The sequence below is a fragment of the Protopterus annectens genome, chromosome 13.part0 (genome assembly GCF_019279795.1).
Source record: "Protopterus annectens isolate FY-2018-M chromosome 13.part0, PAN1.0, whole genome shotgun sequence".
Classification (NCBI taxonomy): Eukaryota; Metazoa; Chordata; order Ceratodontiformes; family Protopteridae; genus Protopterus; species Protopterus annectens.
Window position 1 is genome coordinate 1,197,462,307 of NC_056747.1, and position 22,383 is coordinate 1,197,484,689.

A 22,383-nucleotide genomic window follows, 5' to 3' on the forward strand; every position below is an offset into this window, starting at 1 on the left:
CTCCGACAGGGTCACAGCTGAGACCAAGCCCGAGGAGTTGGCGCAGATGTCTTCGGTCTGGAACCTGCTCCGCTCGGAAGGAATCAGACCCGAGCTAGTCTGCGACCTTGCTGGAGATGAAGAAAGACAAATTCTACACTCCAATGACGGCCCACTCTGAAGTTCCGAAACCAGTGTTTGCAATTTCAACAATTGGCTTAAGTACTGGTGTCATTCAAAGGGGATCCAATGCCTGTCAGCTTGGGATGATATGCTCGACAAGCCACAATGCTTCGCTAGGGACGGCTTGCACCTGTCACCCTTGGGCTTTCGGATATTGGCAAAGGCTCTTGCTACCCCCATAGTGCCTTTTTTAGGCAAGGCTCAAAAGACAAACCCACCTCCATAGGTATCACAAGGGATAAGAAACTAAGAGTAATGCTACTCAACGCCAGAAGTCTAAACCTCAAGATGCACGCACTCGAAACTCTCCTTAGCATGGAGAACATCGATATCTGTGCAGTAACAGAAACCTGGGTCAGGGCTCCCGAGAGCAGCCCAGCACTACCAGGTTATACCTCATACCATGCTTTTCAGCCCCAAAACTTGGACCGAACCACAAAAGGAGGGGGAGTATCGATATTCATCAAAGATACCCACACCTCCAGGTTGGTGGCAAAGCACGAAGCATCAGAGACTATCCATGTGCAACTAACAGTGGGTAAAACTGCCTTCCAGTTTATAGCCTGCTACAGACCACCCTCCCAAACCCAGGAACCCCACTCGGCCTTCCTGAGAACACTGGAAAATATGAAGGTCTCTCCAAACACCATTATATTGGGCGACTTCAACTACCCAAACATAGACTGGGAGCATTACTCTAGCTCCAACACCCTAGCCCAAAGGTTCCTAGAATTTATAAACTCAAATGCTATGGAACAACTTGTTACCACTCCCACAAGAGGGGAAAACATACTGGACCTGATCATCACCAACATGGGGACTCTATGCTCCAGACCAGAAGTGTATCCCTCACTGGTAAGATCAGACCATAAACTAATCTCACTGGATATTCACATCCCGACCCCACCCCCTGCCAAGAAAACCACAGTGAAAAACTTCTCTAAAGCAAATTTCACACTCCTCAAAACTGAGGTGGAATCCTTCAAAGCCCCCGGGCCTGTGGAAAATACCGCCCAGACCGCAGAATCCTTTATAAACACATTCTATGAACACCTTCAGGAATGCATGGATCATGCGATCCCAAATAAAACCAAGACCCAATCCTCCAAAGGCAGACGTCCTGTCTGGTGGACCCCAGCCATAAACAAACTATACAATAGAAGGAGGAAGCTACTAAATGATAGAGCAAAATCCCAAAAAGGGAAGGCATCACTGATCAGTATTAGCAAAAAACTACGGGCACACATAAAATTGTCTAAGGCCAGCTTCGAGAGAAAAATTGCACAGGACACTAAGGATAATCACAAGGCTTTCTTTAGTTATGTTAGGAACCTGGGTGGTAATTCCCAGATATGCTCAGAATTAGTCCAAAATGACAAAAAATACACCGAACCCACAGACATTGCCAACATCCTAGCTGACAGGTTCAGCACAAACTTCTCCCCTCCCCACCAAAGGGCAAATATCTATCCCAGCAGAGTGCTGCCCCTGACATCTCAGATGCTCAGGTAAGAGCCGCCCTCTCCAAAGCAAAACACAGCATCAATGGGACCAGACGGTGTCCCGGGCTGCGTCCTACATGAACTCCAAGAAGAGCTAAACCCAAACATAAAACTACTGTTCAATCTCAGCCTTTCTACAGGATATGTGCCCAAAGAGTGGCGTACAGCAACAGTGGTCCCTCTCCATAAAGGTGGTGCCTCAACGGATCCTGGAAACTATCGCCCCATAAGCCTGACCAGCTTGGTCTGCAAAGCTATGGAAAGGATCATCATGGACCTCATAAATAAAGATATTGGGGACCTACAAACACTGGATCCTACCCAGTTCGGCTTTGTTAAGGGCAGATCCTGCCTCTTAAACCTAGTTGATTTCTTTGAAACAGTCACCAAGGCCATTGACGAGGGGAAGGTGGTCCACACAGCCTACCTGGACCTCGCAAAAGCCTTCAATACAATACCCCACTCGGGCATTATAGATAAGCTCACCAGCTTAAATATAAACCCCTATGTCACTAGATGGATTGCAAACTGGCTCAAGGATAGAACCCACATGGTTAGAATTGCTGGAGCCATGTCAGACTCCAAACCAGTTACAAGTGGTGTCCCACAAGGCTCAGTCCTGGGACCTCTCTTGTTTGGTATATATTTCTCGGAGGTACAGGCCAACACGGAAGGACTGTGGCTGACCAAGTTCGCAGATGACTGCAAACTGGGCGCCATAATCGACTCTCCAGCCGACACAAGCATCCTCCAAAAGGGCCTTATAGAAACAGACAACTGGTGCCAGAGCCATGGCCTCAAGCTAAATGCCAAAAGTGTATAGTCATCCCCTTTGGCAAAAACAAAGTGCCCACAAATTACCACATAGGTGGTAATCCATTAAGTACAGAAGAAGTAATTAGGGACCTGGGGACCCAAGTTGATAGCAATCTCTCATTTGACAACCACGTGGCCAAAGTGGTTAGAAAAACATTTTATATAGCCCACCTAATCATGAAGGGATTCACATCTAGATCAGGGGCGTCATCGTGCCTCTTTACTCATCCCTCATCAGGCCCATAATTGAGTACAATGCCCCTTTTGGGATGTACCTTACCAGACACCTGCAGCAACTGGAAAGACCCCAAAAGTACCTCACCAAGAGGATCAAAGGGCTCAAACAGATGCCATATGCTGCCCGGTTAAAGAAACTCCAGCTCTACTCAGTGGCATACCGCCTGTTCAGAGGCGATCTGTGCCTGACGTATAAAGCCATGTCCAACCCGAATTAATGAACATGCTGCACCTCAGAAAATCCAAATCCCATCGAGCTCACGCCGAGAGACTTGAACCTCAGCACTGAAATAAATAGGACATGCTGGAGGGACAGATTCATAACCCAGAGGCTCCCTTCACTCTGGAATAAAATCCCAGTCCAGGTTAGGCAGAGTCCCTCATTGACTCTCTTCAAGAGGAATCTTGATGAGTGGATGGGAGATCGTAGGTTTACCCCGGGTATCACTTCTGTGTCACTGTTAGACAGAGGCACAGTATACTAACCTCGAAAAAGTGCATAGCAAAATAAATTTAAAATGGGTGGCGAAAGCCAAACACATTCTGGCTAGGCTTATAAATGCCCTAGGGCAGATAGCCTAGTATGAACCTATGAACCAGAGGTTGGATTGGAAGAGGAGATTAAGGTACTGGAGTTGGAGCGCTCACGGATCCCACATTGGTTGGAGATGGTAAAATCCCCAACTGAATCTGGGCTTTGAGAAAACTCTGCATCATCCTGTTCATATCTGAGTGTGACAGCTGAGAGGATCTCAAGGAGGGTGAAGAGTATGTGGACTTAACCAGGGATAGACTGGTCTAAGTGGTCAGGGCTGGACAGAGAGATTTGCTCAGATGTGGAGTATGGCTCAGGGGCCTTTAATCTGAGTCTTCTGACCTGAAGAGGGTTCACTTGGAGATGTGGAACTTTGGATCAGTATCACTTCTGTAGGATCCAAACAGCCACTCGGACCCAAAGACAGAGGATCCAACAGTGTTTGCATCTTTGCAGAAGCAGACTTTGTTGGACCCGAAGTTGAAGGATCCGACAAATTTTGGCACTTCTCAGGTATTGAAGACATGGACCCCAGAGATGATGAGGGGGCATGCTTCTTAAGCTCCTTAGCAGCAGGAGTTTGAGCTCCAGAGGTCAGCAAAATGCCTCTCAAAATCAACCCAAAAGAACAAGGGTTATCTAAAGTAAAAATACCGGCAACATTGTTTTTTGGTTTAAACAGTTAAAGATAGAAAAGGTAGGAAGTAACGTTATATGAGAAATGTGGGGGAGAGGGGAACAACCCTAACACCAGCGAAAACTAGCTAAAAAAGGAGGGGAGGAATTCAACAGATACCAGAAAAATTACAGATAAGAAACTTAGAGAGAGAATCACTGAATTGCATCTGAGATGGAAGATGGCAAACAAGATCTGAGAGGTTAGAGAAGGAGTGGGGCATTTTGGGAGAGGAAGGAGCTTGAAACTCAGATCAAACGTCTTGAGAAGTGTCAGAGTCAGATCCATAGACCCAGTAGTGAGACATAATGAAATGGATATCATCAGATTAACCATTTTAACTCAAACTAGCCAATAAGGATGCTCTCTCGCTGAGCTCTAGTGCAATCATTCTCTAATAGATGGGACCCAGACAGTACTCTATTCCCACAAGGGTGCAGAAGGGCCTTCACCAAAAAGATGGCTTAAATTTGATGCTCAGAAGTTACAAAATAGACCCAGAAATGGCAAACCTGGAACTGAGCTATGCTACAGCTGACACTAAACAATTTTTGACAGATTTATTTAAACATGTTGAGACCAATAGTTATAGTGATGGTTCTGTTATGATGGTCACTATGGATGTGAACTCCCTATTTACATCTATACCTAACTATGTGGGTTTGGACATGCTGAGGGAATACTTAACTAAGGATGGTACATATACTGGAAGTTGGATAGAGTTAATATGTCTACTCATGGGACAGATTTTAATAAATAATGTGATGTTGTTTAACCACATTATATACTACCAAAAAGAGGGAGTGGCAATGGGCACATCTACCGCGAACAGTTATGCCAGTATAACTACGGCTAATTGGGGACAAAAGTATGTGACAAAAGATAGATGGCAACAAGTCATTTTTTTATAAATGCTTTGTAGATTACCTTTTTCTGCTTTGGAAGGGGTCCCTACAGGAATTATTAGCTTTCCATGATGAGTTGAATAATAGTACTTCTTTCCTAAAATTTGAATTGAAATTCTCACATGATAGTATCAAATTCCTTGACGTTAGGGTATATAGGGACCCAAGAGGGGAATGGTCCATGAATGTGTATAGGAAAAGCTGCCAAAGGAACACATTTGTACATAGAAATAGCATGCATCCCCAACACATATTTAAGAATGTAGTGAAAGGACAGGCCTTAAGAATATCCAGATTGACAGCAGAGGATTTTCAAGAGGAAGTAAATGACCTTTCTATAAAGTTCAAAAATAGAGGTTATAAGGAAAATGATATCATAGGTACAGTTAATGAAGTTCAGACATTGAGAAATACAACTGGGAAACCATACTTCTTCACAGTGAGAGGAAACAATATCAGAATTTAATAATTCTGCCAAGGATAAAGTGAAGGTATCTACTAGTTACACAAGTAATGTAAAAGTTATGTAAGATGTGGTAAGGAAATACTGGCCAGTACTGACGCATGAACCCCGAATTAGGGAAATTGTAGGGGATGAACCCAGCTTCCTATTCAAGAACAAGAAATCCCTGAAAAGGCTACTTTGTTATGGACCCAAGAAGGATGGATCCATGGGGGAATATCAAGGAACTATACCATGTAAAAATTGTAATCAATGTAGGTGGACAGATACAACTAATACATTCAAACATCCTGACACAGGTAAGGAATGCACATTTAAGGTTACAGCTAATTGCTGCACTAAAAATGTTGTATATTCAGCAGTTTGTGGCCTGTGTTCAGGATATTACGTAGGAAAAACAAACAGATAATTTAGATATAGGATAAGAAAACATCTTTTGGGTATTAGGAACAGGGATAAAACCAATGCTTTAGCCAGACATACACTGGAAAAGGGAGAAAATCATTCCTTTAAGTTCATGGTTATAGAAATGGTGAATGAGAATGAAAGTGGGGGGATATTAGTAACAGGACAGAGAATTCAGAAACGAGATAGATCATTCGATTACAGGCTGACAGTGGTTTAAATGATAGAGTTCCCCTGAAGCCTATTTTGAAGAATAGGAGCCTTCATAAATAATAGGATTTATTTTATTTGTATTTTCATGCTTAAGATTATCATGTATTTTATTGTTAATGTGCATTTGTACTATTAGTAAAAAATTTTTGTTGTATCTTTATGGCATATATAAACTTTATACATCTATTTACATATGATCTGATATATATTTGTGTATATAATTTTGGGACTATCATGAGTCTGTGATAATAAAAGATATTTTATAGAAAGTGAGAAATGCTAGATTCAACTGTACATATATGTAGTCTATATATGTGTTTCAAACATGGTTTTGTCTATATAAGCACTTAGAAAGAGAATTTATATGAACAAAGTTTTAATAAGAATATATTAGGGTGTGCTTATTACTTTAAGACTGGAAAATGGTGTAGTCATGATTTGATTGATACCAATTAAGGTTCCCTATATAAATGGAGTGGTTTTAAATGTATTTTATTGAATTGTCTGAAGAAGTGGGAGTCGTTCCCATGAAAGCACTTACCAAATAAAGTATCTTGATTCTACCAACTGAGCTGAACAAAAGGTGTTTTTCTTCTACATTGTTTATGATCCCTGAAGTTCTGTGTGTTGCTGTACGCTACAGCTGAACTAATACAGTATACAGTAAAATGTGGCAAAACACAGTTTAGACAATTCAAACAGACAGTAGAATACAAATAAATTAAAAGTACAATATAAGAGCAAAAAGAGGCACTTATAGTTAGTTGGAAGCAATGGATGCCTCAGATCTTTCAGTATCTCAGTGAAGAGCTGGTTTTAGTGCTCTGCTGATACCAAACTGTCTAGATTCAGCAAGTCTAAATCTGGTCTATGCTATAAAATGCAGAAGTACTAGACATTCAAAGTTCATCAAAAATCATAGTCACAACAGCAAAAAAAAAAAAAAAAAAAAGTTTAAATAAGGCAGCAATTCACCAGCAGTTCCAAGCTTTGAAGGGTGCAGGTCACACTCTCCTGCCACAACAGTCTAGACAACAAATCTTCCTAATGTAAAACAAGTTGTTTTGGAGCCCAAGTGCTGACCTCAGAACTAAGACACTTCAGAATAACAGACACAATAGGCCTTCAACCAGTAATTTCCAGCTTAAAAGGGTGTAGGCTATCCTCTCCTGCCGCAACAGTTTAAAGAAATCAAACGTATATAATAATAAAGAGGAAGTGGAGTTCCCAAAGGGACCTTATCAGAGTCTGGAAGCTGTAATCCACCAATGTAGGCTGCTGAGGAGATTCAATTGTGTGATTCCTAAAGCTGGCACCTAAAAGACTGAACTGACCTCCTGTGACAGGGGTTAGGCTTCCCCTGATGGAAGGGGCTTAGCTGATGCCTTGTCATCAGTGGATAGGCTAGGGAAGGGAATAATTAGCTCTGGAAAGCTGGTAGTTTGGAACAATCAGTTTTCAATGAAATTATTTTATAAAAAAAAAAAAAAAAAAAAACACATGCAAGTCAGTTACTAACAAATATAACAGCATGCTTACTTTGGAAATCTTTCTACCAAAGGTAAAATATACCAGAAGTGTGTTCTGTGGAACAGTATTTCATATCTAGAGTGCTATACTGGAATGGGGACACTATTACAGCTTAGGAAGCAGAGGTGAGGAAGGGAGTTACTTGTGAAATCTGACTCAGCCAGACTCTGTGAATAGTGCATCTAATCAGGTTATTAAGCATGCATGTACCCATGCATGCAAGCCTAAGGCAATGACAGGAACATAAGTCTCTTGGTCTCCAAAAGGGTGCTTGTTGTGTTGTGCAGATTCTTTCCCTTTTCCTCTGTTCTAGGTGAGGGAAAATACAGTTGTGTAGGAACTTAGCACAACTGTAGATGTTTGAGCATGTTTACTGTTACAGTACTGCTAATTTTTGTTATAAGAGGGATGTCAGCCTACTCCATATGTATTTATTTTTATCCTCTATGGCATGTTTCTGTCCAATCATACTATGTTCACTGTACTGTTCAATGATGGAGTGGTGCAAAAGCTTGGGACTATTCTCAAAGCTTATGGACCAGAGGGTGGCTGGTCATGTGAAGATATGGACTGTAATAGCCATTGTAGGATGGCTGTGGCAAATTCTGCCCTGGGTCTAGAGGTAATGTCGAAGATGTAGTATTTCAAGAAGATGTAGACAGATGATCAGATAGTTGTTTCTAAGACAGGATGGGTAATAACTTCTTTAAACAAGACTGTGGTTGCTGCTGTAGCTCGAGATGTGGGCTCTTACATGCTCAAGGTACAGTTTTGCCATGGAAAGAACAGGAGATACAGTGAGCAAGCCATTTAGAGTCTCACTTGAGGCATGATAAAAGCAAACAGTCCAAGGGAGACAGGTCTCAAAACAAAGGGCCAACTTCTGATAGGGTTTCCTCATGTATGAGATTGGGGAAACGGCTATTTCACGGACTGCACAATCTTCCACTTTTCTTTGAGCTTTTCAGACACCTGTTCACCTAGGGTTCCACATCACAACTATTTTTAACAGCATATAGAGAAGCTTTGTTCTCCACCAGCCATGTTTCTGCATGACAGACCACACTGCTGAAACCTTGCTTGATGCATCCACTGCATTACAGCTACTTTTAATACACTGACGGCCAACCTGGAAAGCGAGCCTGCAGAGATCCAGCACTTTACCTCTCATGGCTTTGTCTTCTATCTCCTTCTCCCTCATCCTTGATTTGGGTCACGAGAATTCCCAGGAACTTAACAAACGAGTCTAGTGGTTCATAGTTCTGAAGGCTTGGGCACTAGAGGTGTAACCTTTCTGTCCCAGCTGGTCAACTACTTCAAGTACTTAAAATATTCTACTTTTCCTGTCACTGCAAATGGGATTCTTGGTCAGAGCCCACGAGGATCACCTGCTAGACTGCACTGACAACATGGATGGAACAGCTGTTGAGATTTTGCAGAGGTACCTCAAAAAATCTATAACTACATCAGAGTAGTTGGGCTTCCTGAGAGCCCAGAACTGGGAATCTAGATTCAAATATACACTAGGGAATGGATATACCAAGGCATTGCCCACTCAAGGAATAGCTAAGGGATTTGCTTTTGGTAAACCCAGAAGGCCTATGTACCTTTCAAAGTAATCCTTAGCTTCCCTCCTGAAAAAAAAAAATCTCACATCCTCTTTAGGTCATCTCCAAATGAGAAATCATTGGGTGGAGAAGCAGTGGATAAAATGACATATTGGACAAGGGGAGGAAATCTGGTCTGCAAAAGCTAGTTTGATTACCTCCAAGTGGCAGTAATCAGATTCCTTTTTTGAGTGGAGACCACTGATACTGAAGGTTGACATGACTGAGGCAGTAGGTTCTTAAGGAAGGCCACAAAGTCCCGAGCCTCTTTAAACAAGTCTTGAGAGGGTGACTGGGAGGAGGGGAGGTAAGCCCATCCAGGTCAGGCTGAAGTAAGATGGCATACAAAGGAGGTCTGGACATCTTGAACCTGCTTTTCAAGGTAATGGCAACTTTAAAAGACTCTGATCGCAGACAAGTGCTAATTACTTCAATCTTTGAACCACAAATATCCCCACATACCAAAACTAAGGGAATACCACCCTCATTTGCAGTTATCGCAGTAAAGGTGCTGGAACAAGGTGCCACAGAAGGCATCCTGACTGACTTGAATGCCAAAGGGCTTTGTTTTGGAGGACATGCTTTCCTTCAAGAATGTAGTAGCCTCTTGAGTGCACTCTGGCAGCCACAGTCTACATAGATGTCAGGTCAGGGGCTGCAAAAGCATCTCACAGTACTTGATATCCTTGAGTCTAGGTGGGCGTTAGGGCTTGATCAGTACATTACCAACCTTCTGCTGTCCCTTTCTCTCTTGGGTGCTTCTTTTTACACTTCTTAACTAGGCATGTAGGCAAGATCTGCCTGATGTTACATATCCCTAACAATACATACAGCCTTTTTCCAACTCAAATAACCCTGGAAATATTTGCCCATCCTTCTGATGGTCTTTTGGTTGAAACCAGTACAGTATGAGGAAGAGGGAGTATTGTTCTCAGGGCCTAAACAAAATAAGCACAGACTGTGAAAGCACTTGAATGGTATTTGTTTAGTACAAAAAATGCACTTTTGCAACTTTAGAAAACAACATCTATACCTGACTTCCATATAACTATTACTCTACAACCAATTAGCAGGCAGTAGTAATGAAAAGTTACTTCCAAGCTGGATACCTAACTGCACTCTGGAAGCAAAGCCAAACAGATGGACTAATGAAGCCTAGCACTCATCAAAAATGCTTCTTCTTTCTTATACTGTTGGCAAGAAAGAACTAAAAATGTCCCAGGCAAATGTTCCTCTTAAACTACAGATGTGCGGATATTCAGGTGGAAGGGTGTCTTCCCGACCAACAGGATGAAGGGTGAAAAAGTCTGGAAATCAGGCCTTCTGGGAATGAAGTCTTACATTTTATAACTTCTGCAACAGTGTTCAATACAGTGCACATCTGGTTATTTATCAGTAGATTCCTACCCCCTCACCAGCTAGCCCTGTGATATCAGAGACAGCAATGAAGTATTCCCAATGCTATACTACAGGTAGAGTCTGGAACAAAATCCCTACACCAAGAGGCCAGCTTGTGCAAGGCTTCACTACTAGAACATATTTATTTGATTACGTCATAGCACTACCAAATGACAAGCAAACATTAGCAATAAATCTAACAGTAATGTCTTAGTACACTAACAAAACTACAAAAACATTGGATTACACAGAATACAAAACTCTGATATGGATTACAGTGCTCAGTAAATATAACTTCAAGTGGGAGATGGGGAAGGTGGTGCCGCTCCACACTGCAACATATACATAAAAATTATACTCACCATAAGCCATGAATGAAGTAACCACCCAGAGCTCACTGTCTGCAGTAAAAGCTGCTTTATATGGCACAATGTTGGGATGGTTGAAGAGCTTAGAGACGTGTACTTCATCCTAAAGGCATTTAGACACACAAATCAGATTAATACAAATACATTCAATCTTTCAGGTCGTTAAACTGACTTTAAAGAATAATTACTAAACAAAAAACGTGTATTGATTTTTCCAACAGGCTTTATGAATTCTTCCTGTCCAAGCAGTAGAACCAAAAGGTAATCTATATCTAAACCAAGTTTTTACCATTGTCTACCTTTCCTCCTTGATCTAAGCAAAGCCAATATACTGCCGTGCCCTAAACATAGCACAGTACTGTGAAAGAAGAAAGATCTTCAACTCAGTTGTAAAGATTACAGTCTCTGCAAAACTTTATGCTTAAGAGCTCAGCCTAAGGCACACTACTGCAAGCCACAGCATGATTACACAGCTTACCTTCAAGTGCAACTTTTCCTTTCCTTTTCTTCCAGCTACATATATTTTCAAATTAAGAAAGTAAAGTTGTGCAAGGCATTAATTATAAATTAAAGTTATGCATTTACCATAAACCTAGATCTAGAGTGGGACAGTCATTCACTGTCTACCTAAAAGATGAGGGCAAGCAAGACTATATTTGGACTTTAAACCTTTCCCAGGCTACTGGTCCTCCCCATTGCCCATATTTCTAGGAAGAAGGACCACTCTCCAGTTCTCAGTGAGTTGCACCTCTACACTAGTGTAAGGCTATGTTGAGTAAAGAATTAACAAAAGAACAACAAACAACAAGAAAAGCCTCAACATGCCTCCTTCCAAGTCCCATCAGATTGAAGCAATGGGAAGTTGGATAGGAATGTAGTAGAAAAGTAAGGACTGTCCCATCTGCCTTTTGCACAATAAGTATGTAATTGCTGTATCTAGGACAGCAAGATTCATCCTTGTCTATCATAAGGACAGGCTCACAAGCTTATCTTCTGAGTGGCTCCTCTTCAGAATATAACCCAAATTTTATTGGCTCTGAGAGATGACCTAGCTCTACACCTGGGGGCCAAATCCAGCTTAACATGTCCAGTATAGGTACTGAGAGATGGACCACAATATTCCAGGTTGTTCTGCTGACTGCTACTACCAAGGGGCTAGTAACCATTTTGGAAATTATCTCTACCCATGCAATGCTTACCAGAACCTTTATTATTTCATCGCCGTTGGTCATGTTGAAAACAAAGTTGATACATGAGCTCCTGAGTTCAAGAGAATGAGCACGGAGAAATTTCAAACTTGACTTCAACAGTCATAAACATCTTGCCTTCTTGTTTTTGAAGTTCAGCTTTAACAGTAGAACCATAAAGAAGAGACTTACACAGATATGGGGCACAGCTGAGATAGACACAGGCTGGTCTGTAACTCAGGTCAGGTATTTGGGAACTGTGGGAGGCAAATGCAGAAAAGCTTGCACTGACCGCAGCAGCATCAATACTGGTGAGAAACTCCCAGCCCCAAACAACTGGTAATGTGGCCCACTGAGGCCAACAGTGAATTCAAAAGAAAAGGCCCCACTGCTGATCCCCAGAGTCCAAAGGCCTGACCAATGACAACAGAAAGCCAAAAGATCTAGGGATTGCTGTTGAAAGCACAGACATCAAAGACTGAAAGGTAAACTTCAGTGATTGAGTAGTCAGGTCCAAAAAAGAAGGACCTAGTACTGATACTGAGCAATTGAGGCCCAACACCAGGGCTAAAGGATCTGTCAATATAGATGGCCTCAGTGCTAAGGGGACTGATGTCAAAGTCAGAGGTAATGTCAATGGTATCAAATGTTGGAAAATGTCAGTCCAAATGTTGGAAAATGTTGGAAAAAACATCAAGATTGCAACAATAAAAGGACTGAACCTCGATGTCTGCAGGCCCACAGTCAAACTTACCATGCCAAAGCAGGCATGTGCTCCTGTAAAGAAAACTGAAATGGAGCTGAAAAATCAGGCACAATGAGGAAATTAATATTATCAAAGGAAGAGGCCTGAGGCCACATATAAAATGCTGCAACTCCAAAATGCTTGCCACATATTCATGCAATTGAGATGACACACTGTCAACTATCATCTAAGAACCCTTGAAAAAAAAAACTGACACCATTAATAGAGTGATGACATTCTAAGCGAATGCTGAAACTCTGCAATATCACTTTCAGCAATCCTTGGAAGAAAGTTTTTTTTTTTTTTTGCAGAGGGAAGCACCCCACCACCACCCTTAAAGTTATATAAACCTACTCCAAAGTTGCACAATAGTGGAGGAAAGAGAAAACTCCACTGTCTCTGAAGTATTTTAGGTGAATTTACTTCTGAGTGTCAGCATTCACTTAGAGTACTGTCATTCTAATCGCTGTATCCCCTAAGTCCCACAGCAAGTAAAGAAGTAGAAGTAGAAGCCCTCTTGTGTTTGGGTTTCTTAGGTTGTGGACCTGGAGGAAGATCGTTAGCCTGAGCACTATCAATATGGTCCTGCTTGTGTTTTCTGTTTGCCCTCTTTATTCATAGGTTCATACTAGGCTATCTGCCCTAGGGCATTTATAAGCCTAGCCAGAGTGTGTTTGGCTTTCACCACCCATTTTAAATGAATTTTGCTATGCCCTTTTTCGAGGTTAGTATACTGTGCCTCTGTCTAACAGTGACACAGAAGTGATACCCGGGGTAAACCTACTATCTCCCATCCACTCAAGATTCCTCTTGAAAAGAGTCAATGAGGGACTCTGCCTAACCTGGACTGGGATTTTATTCCAGAGTGAAGGGAGCCTCTGGGTTATGAATCTGTCCCTCCAGCATGTCCTATTTATTTCGGTGCTGAGGTTCAAGTCTCTCGAGCGCGTAGCTTGATGGGGTTTGGATTTTCTGAGGTGCAGCATGTCCATTAATTCCGGGTTGGACATGGCTTTATACGTCAGGCATAGATCGCCTCTGAGCAGGCGGTATGCCACTGAGTAGAGCTGGAGTTTCTTTAACCGGGCAGCATATGGCATCTGTTTGAGCCCTTTGATCCTCTTGGTGAGGTACTTTTGGGGTCTTTCCAGTTGCTGCAGGTGTCTGGTAAGGTACATCCCAAAAGGGGCATTGTACTCAATTATGGGCCTGATGACAGATGAGTAAAGAGGTATGATTACCTCCCCTGATCTAGATGTAAATCCCTTCATGATTAGGTGGGCTATATAAAATGTTTTTCTAACCACTTTGGCCGCGTGGTTATCAAATGAGAGATTGCTATCAACTTGGGTCCCCAGGTCCCCAATTACTTCTTCTGTACTTAATGGATTACCACCTATGTGGTAATTTGTGGGCACTTTGTTTTTGCCAAAGGGGATGACTATACACTTTTTGGCGTTTAGCTTGAGGCCATGGCTCTGGCACCAGTTGTCTGTTTCTATGAGGCCCTTTTGTAGGATGCTTGTGTCGGCTGGAGAGTCGATTATGGCGCCCAGTTTGCAGTCATCTGTGAACGTGGTCAGCCACAGTCCTTCCGTGTTAGCCTGTACCTCCGAGAAATATATACCAAACAAGAGAGGTCCCAGGACTGAGCCTTGGGGGACGCCACTTATAACTGGTTTGGAGTCTGACATGGCTCCAGCAATTCTAACCATGTGGGTTTTGTCCTTGAGCCAGTTTGCAACCCATCTAGTGACACAGGGGTTTATATTTAAGCTGGTGAGCTTATCTATAATGCCCGAATGGGGTATTGTATCGAAGGCTTTTGCAAGGTCCAGGTAGGCTGTGTGGACCACCTTCCCCTCGTCAATGGCCTTGGTGACTGTTTCAAAGAAATCAACCAGGTTTAAGAGGAAGGATCTGCCCTTAACAAAGCCGAACTGGGTAGGATCCAGTGTCTGTAGGTCCCCAATATCTTTATTTATGAGGTCCATGATGATCCTTTCCACAGCTTTGCAGACCAAGCTAATCAGGCTTATGGAGCGATAGTTTCCAGGATCCGTTGAGGCACCACCTTTGTGGAGAGGGACCACTGTTGCTGTATGCCACTCTTTGGGTACATATCTTGTAGTAAGGCTGAGATTGAACAGTAGTTTTATGTTTGGGTTTAGTTCTTCTTGGAGTTCATGTAAGATGCAGCCCGGGACACCATCTGGTCCCACTGATGCTGTGTTTTTTGCTTTGGAGAGGGCGGCTGTTACCTGAGCATCTGAGATGTCAGGGGGGCAGCAATCTGCTGGGATACATATTTGCCCTTTTGGTGGGGAAAGGGGGGGAGAAGTTTGCGCTGAACCTGTCAGCTAGGATGTTGGCAATGTCTGTGGGCTCGGTGTATCACAACATCCAGAGGTGGGGGTGGGGTCTGAAGGCACCAACACAGCTGTATGTCAAGGCTTCCACACAGGCAAAGGCCATATAAGCTGTCATTTTTTCAAGAAACAGTCTATGGTTTCTCTCCCTAACTATGAATAACTTGAGTCCAGTACAAATGTCACTGTCTTCAGTGAACTGTTTCTTTCCCAGACAAGAGGCACAGAAAAAATTCTTATCCTGCAGGGAATTTTTTATTCCTGCATCTATATTTCTTAAACTGCTTCCTTTCCATAATAAGGAATGTCAAAAAACACTATCCTTACAACAGTGAAGCAACTACTGAAATAAATAAAACTGAACAGCAAAAATATCCACAAAAACATTTTTTCAGCAGCCAGTAACAGTAGCAAAGTCGCATAAAGCATCTGTTAAACAAGTTATAAGGACATTTGTAGTACAAAACAAAAAAACAAAACCAAGTCTACAAAATCAGGCAAAAGGGAGGGGCAGGCCAAATCCTGGACAGGAGAAAGGAGTCGGTCTCACTTTTGAAAGTAAAAATTCAAAATAAAACTGAACAATCTGACCTGGTGAGAACACAAAAGACAGAATGGGGAATGACTGCGAAACAAAATTATTTGAAAGGAATAAACATTTTTTTCTACAAAAACATTAAAAATACAAAAGCAGCCTGGCAACGTCTTTGAAAAGGCAATGGTTTCTGCACTCTGTGAAAGAGATTTAAAAGAGATATTTCTTTGCTAGCAATTACAAGTAAGAGGAAGGGCCAGTAGCTTGAGAAAATTTTGGATGCCAAGCTAATTCCCACCTACCTTAGTACTCAAAGCAGAAGAATAAAGATGTTCTCATTCACCCTTAAAGACTTAAAAAGTAAAAAGTGGTGGGCATTTGGAAGACATGCAGATGAAATATTGTTATGTCCTTAAGGGGTCAGTAACATAAAGAACAGCCATAAACACACACCACATTGAAAACTCTGTGCTCCAATTATAATATTTAATAAACAACGTTCATTCTACAAATTAAGCACTTTTGTCTGAAACCAGACTTTGCCATAATCTGCAGTTCTTCCTCATCATAACATTTAAATACCCAAAACAAACCAATCCCCTTCTGCATAAAAATCACATCACATCATTACTGTTACAATGAACATGTTGGATGCTTTATGTGTTTTAAAGTGAGTTAGTTCTATGTAACAACTTTGTTTACCATGATGGAGAATATTTTCAATAGGTGGCAAGAGTTGCTATGGGGGCAGCTTGCACCCCCTATTTATAGAAACATGGTAATGTCATACTGGGAAAAACTGTATCTTTAATTCCCAGTATGCAAAAAACTGGAACACCAATAGATTCCTAGATGACATCTGGATAATTTAGAATGGAACCAAGAAAAATAAGAAATGTTTTAGATATATAGATTCTACTACCACATTCTTAAGGTTTACATATCAATATAATAAATTTAGCATGTATTATTTGGATGTCACGATAACAAAAGATATGCAAGAAAAAATACATTTACTATATACATAAATGATACTTTTTGAATGCATATCTGCATTACAATAGCAACCACCCATTTAGTAAATGAAAGGGTGTAGAAAAGGGGTGGTTTGTTTATACGCAAGAATGGTTTCAAATTTTGAGCAATTTAAAATAGAATTGAATAAGGTTAAAGAAATGTTTCTGGACAGGAGCTACCCTAAATCCCTAATGGAAAATATTTTCAGCAAACATATGAATAAAAGATGTACTGGGATATATAATCCACTATAAAGTAATTGAGTATAAAAGACCACACAAAGCAAACAAAAAGATTTTAAATTAAGTATCATTATAAAATATAATAAAAAAGAAAGAAGAGAAATTGAAGAATTTTAGAGCATTTTCCTGGGGTGATCAGAACTATAGCTGAAAAAACAAGTGAGCAACATGACAGACATGTTAGAAAGGGGAAGAAGTAATAAAAAGGGGAAAAGTATTTAAAGGGACTGTAAAATGCGGCAAGTATACAAATTGGTAGAGATTATGGGCTGTGGTAACATTAATGCCCAGGTTAATTTTAATTGTAGTACTATGGGTATAATATACTTCGCAAAATGTAGTTCCTGTCCCAGCTATTATGTAGAGAGAACTGTACAGCTAGTCTGAAAAAGAATTTATGAACACGTATATGCATTTAGACAAGGAGACATAAGGAATGGACTGAATAAACAGCAGAAAAATTATAACTTTCAGAATTTTAAAATGTACATAGCTGAAAAAACTTACATGGAGTGATGCAGGAAAGTGTTACGAAAAATATTAGAATGGCAGGTAAGATAAAGGGCAGATATTCCACCGGGCATTAATGATAACGTTCCCATTACTGGTGGATGTAACATGTCCAAATTGTTTTACAAGACTTTGTTTTTAACAAGTACCAAATGTTTGTTTTATGTTAAATAACTGTAATAATAATGGGACGTAATTTTTATGTAGAAGGGGATTGGTTGGCTTATGGTATTTAAATGTTGTAATGAGGAAGAACTGCAAATTCTGATGAAGTCTGGCTTCAGACTAAAGTGCTTAATCTGTGGAATAAAAGCTATTTACTGGGGTCTATATTAGAACATCGAAATTTTACAATTTCGAATGTTCTAATATCGACCCCTATTCAGCAAACGCTGAAAACAGTGAAACGACAGAAAACCACATTTTTTCCCTGGGAAAGAATTTGGTTGTCCGTTTCTGTCTTTTTGCTATTTTCAGTGCTGTGGTGGAAAGTTACGGGTCGGGTTCAGGTAAGTGTGTGATTGGGCACGGGTTAGGGCGCGGGTTAGGTATGTGTGCGATTGTGTGGACGTGAGGGTTAGGGCGGGTTAGGTGAGTTAGGGTTAGGGCGCAGGTGAGGTGAGTGTGCGGTAGTGATGGACCTTAGGGTTAAGGTTTGGGTTAAGGTAAGTGGATAGTTAGTGGTGTTTGCACAGTTTAGTGTAGGGTTAGCTGTAAGATTTTAGGTGTATGTGTGTGGATTGCTGTTTGTTTTGTGTGCTTGTGTTGTGTGTATGTGTTTCGTAACAGCAATTTTTTTCCCTAGGAAAATATTTGCTGTTCTGCGTGTTCGATGTGGTCAGCGTTCGCTGAATAGGGGTCGATATTAGAACATTCGAAATTGTGAAATTTCGATGTTCTAATATAGACTCATTTATTTAATATTCCTACTGGGTCTATGTGGTGGAGCACAGAGTTTCACACAGAATGCATTTGTGTCTGTCCTAGTGTTTTAGTTGAGACATCCCTTTTTTGGTTCTTCATCATCTGTATACATCTCATGGCTTAATGTTATAGGAGGATTTTGGTAATACACAGTGAAGATTTGAGCTTGGATGGGTCTTTCTTGCATTTTTTTTCCTAGGTATAAGATACTGTATGCATTTGTCTGCTCTAGTGTTTTGGTGGAGACATCCCTTTTTTGGTTCTTCATCATCTGTATATATCTCATGGTCCAATGTTATAGGAGGATTTTTGTAATACACAGTGAAGATTTGAGCTTGGATGGGTCTTTTCTTGCATTTTTTTCCTAGGTATAAGATACTGTATTCCAACATCAGCTGACCCACTAAGGACTAGGATTATCCTGTCTCGCATTCCAGTCTGGTCTGTTTTCTTTTCCAAAGAAGTCAAGACTTGCAGTGCTGGCACACTCCATAACAATGTGCCACACTATATGAATGCAGCTGGACCTTCAGCTTACCAGGTCACCCCAACCAGACACTGTGTAAAGTACAGTTTTTGCAAATCAAGTTATAAAAAAAGTGAAAATTTGATAACTACACCGCTTACAAGCAATGTTAAAAAAATGCTTGCCTGACTTATGGGCAATTCCAACAGTAGCTTCTGTAAATATGGATTGTCCAAGCACAAGGGAAGGGAAGAAAGTAATTGTGATTGCCAAGGAGGGGGGGCCCTTCTAGATTAACAGATATGGTAAAAGCAATATCTGTCATTATCTAACAGGGACACTTTTTTGTGAAAATACTACAGTACAGTCATCGTGGTAAAAGGAGCCAAGAATGGAAAAGAGTGAATGCAGAGTCCTAAAATAACAAGGTAACAAAGGAAGCCTGCTCCTGAACTCACCAGAAAGTAATGCTTAAGACATGACCTGAGGATTAAGTAGCTGAAACACATTAGCAAGATCTGTAAACAGCCATGCTCCTAGTGCAGTAGCCTCTGATCACATATTCCGCAGTAGCAGATTGTCTCCTTTGCTGTGGATGGCATATCCTGAATCCATTAGGCAGCCAAACATCTGTTTGGTATTCCTAAACTTGATCTTTTGTCAAGTGAAACCAGGGTTAACAGTGCATAGTATGAAGGACACTTTCCTCAGCTGCCAATGCATATCCATAGTGTAAAGGGCCATATCTCTCAGTTTTTTTCTGCCCTAATAAAGAAAATAGGGACAAGAATCCTTAGTTTAAAAAGTATACGGATATCACATTTGGGAGATAATGCAGGTTTGTCCTAAGAGACATTTGACCATTCTGTAAAGCCAGGTAAAGTGAAACATATAAAACAGTCTGCAACTCCAATATCCCGCAAGACGAAGTGACAGCCAACAGGAACAGCATTCTCTAAGATTTGACAATGACAAATCAGCATGTTTGAAAAGGGGATGAGCAAGCCTAACAGCCATGATATTCAAATCTTGCTCAGGATGACAAGGTTCTCCAGGCAAGTGAAAACAAAGAACATTTAAACAACTGGCTCCCTGCCTGATTCAGAGCCACAAAGTCAAGACTGGCAGAAACAGCGACAGACACACCCTGACAGTGGAATAACCAAATGTGGAATGACCAAGGCTCAGTTCATTTAGGTTTCTGAGACGGGACAAAAGCAAACTGACAAAATAAGGCAGTACGGGAGACCACTCCAGCTTAGCAGTGTATACCTCTTACATTTGGCAAAGTATGCTTGTCTTGTGAAAGTCTTCTTGGCATCTTGGTAACTTCAGCTACTCCACCTCACAGAAATGTGGAAGGATAAGGCAGTCTACAGCAAGACCCAGGACCTGAGGGGGAATCAGAAGTCACCGCAACCCTAGGTTACTTCCTGAATCGTGAAGGACCCGAGAGATACTGAAATGGAAAAGTTTTATTTTTTCTTCTCTGTATCTTACAATAATGTGCAAAATCAGAGGGAAAAGAAAAAAAAATAAACATTTCTGTTTCTTGCCATGGGATGCCAGAGTGCAATGAGGAAAAGAGGGGGAGAGAAGCATTATTCTGACAAAAAGGTTGATTGCACAAGTACCTCAGAAGTGTAGTAGAACCAACCAGAACACATTTGATCCTGAATCTGTAACTTCATGAGAGGGCTGGAGGAGCAGCTTTAAGAGACCACCAGCATAATCACCCTGTGAACTAATGACACTAATGCTCCTGTAAGGGCCACTATCAGACATATTTTACAGGGATACAAACATACCTTCCTTTATTCTTAGATACAGTACAACTGACTGGATTGTTGGACTGAATGATAACGAGTCCTAGAAACAGCTTCTCTTCTAAGGCCTTTAGGGCCAGGAGGACTGTGAACAGCTCTAATAGGTAAAGGTGGATCTTCATCCATTGCAGGAAGAGGAAAACACTTTCCTTATATTGTGGAGGAGCTAAAGTGAGCGCTCTCTCTCTGCCAAGGAAGCATCCATTATCAACAACTGAGACAGGTTTGGTTACAATTTGAGGGGAGATTTTCCACCACTCCAGGGCCTAATGGAAAGGGGTCCAACACCAAGAAGTCTGTAAGTTCACTGTAACTGCAGCCACAGTGTACTGCAACAGGGATTCAAACAGCACCATAAAGACTGTAGTACTCCATCAAGCCCAGAAAGCACAAAAAAGGTCCAAGTTTAGCTCCTTTCACTGTGTGCTCACAATCCAAGACAACAAATTAGTGATCCCACTGACCCTCTTAGTGAGTTGGCATGACAGAAGTTACAGAATATCAGATTCTATGCTTAGGAAGGTAATATTCTAAAATGCAAGTAAACAGGATTTCTTCTAATTTATGGTCACCACAGAGACAACAGCCACAGGGATGATTTATTTTATTTTTTTATTTATTTATCATTTGTTAACTGGGTTAGTCCCACTAAACTAGTAGCCTCTTTTTAGGGGATATGGAAATTGGTATTTTCACCACTAGGGGAAATTTGATCAGGGTATCGGGGAACATTCACTACTTTTTTAAACAGATGCCATGGGATCTTTTACATCTACCTGAGCCTCCGGCTACTCAGGCAAATTGGGCTTTGGGATTAATGTCTTGCATGAAGGATGGCAAACTCAGGAGTGCAGCACCCCCCTTTATACTGCACTGAAATCAATCTACCTGCTTTGGTAATAGAACCCAGTCTTATATACTAATGGCGTGTGTGCTACCGGTTGCACCACTGACACTGGATATCCCATGACTGGGACACTACCAGCAAGACCCAGGATGGAGCCATAAGCAGACAGCTGTACAGCAAAGTGAAAGTACAGTTGCATAAGTCGTACTTGCCTGTAACAGCAGATGCTCATAGAATGCACTGCCTTAGCAGCATTTGAGTAGTAGTGCCCTGCTAGACCTTTTTATAGGCAGGGAAGGTGGTCACTAAGAGTCACTTTAAGGGATTCACACTTTTTGAAAAATACATGCATCCAGGGAAACAGCTTACAGTGGAAACAAGTCACAGTGCTCATTTTTACAGAACTCATGGATGTGCACAAGTAGAAGGAAACATGCAAGTACAGTCAGACCTCAGAACCTTTTGTATAGTCTTTTTGTGCCTATGGAATAAAAATCCACCAAGTAGTGAACTCTAAAGGTATCTTCTTTGAGCATTGGCAAACTGTGCCTGTTGCATAAATAATACAGCAATGTGGAGTGGGGCACTGGGATAACAATTTTCACTGTACTGCAAATTACAGAAACTGTGTTAAATGCAGGCCAATAGAACATCTATATATAGTTGCTGTGAGGTACCCACAGTGAGAGGGAGAATGCCCTCAAACTCAGAGCATGGTTCCATGGTGTTCTAGTCTAGGGTCTTCATTATCAAGTCTCTTCCTTGGTCTTGCAGTTAGTGAGGGCTATTCTGTTCAGATTATTCCTCTCTTCAGGTTCAAGGTGGTGAAGACAGTGCAAAAGAGGGCTAAGTAGTTCTCTGCCTGGTAGGATAAGGGATGGAAACTGGGAAGGATCAG

The 22,383-nt window shown here is 41.3% G+C and overlaps 1 protein-coding gene across 5 annotated transcripts in view; it reads right to left on the reverse strand.

Moving 5' to 3' along the window:
* STRADA (STE20 related adaptor alpha) overlaps nucleotides 1-22,383 on the reverse strand; it is a 923,993-nt gene that overhangs the window by 361,860 nt on the left and 539,750 nt on the right. For all 5 annotated transcript variants that reach the window (XM_044055203.1, XM_044055206.1, XM_044055205.1 and 2 more), the window contains one exon: nucleotides 10,812-10,920. In XM_044055203.1, the coding sequence (XP_043911138.1) occupies nucleotides 10,812-10,920 (109 nt within the window). The remainder of the gene's footprint in view (nucleotides 1-10,811; nucleotides 10,921-22,383) is intronic.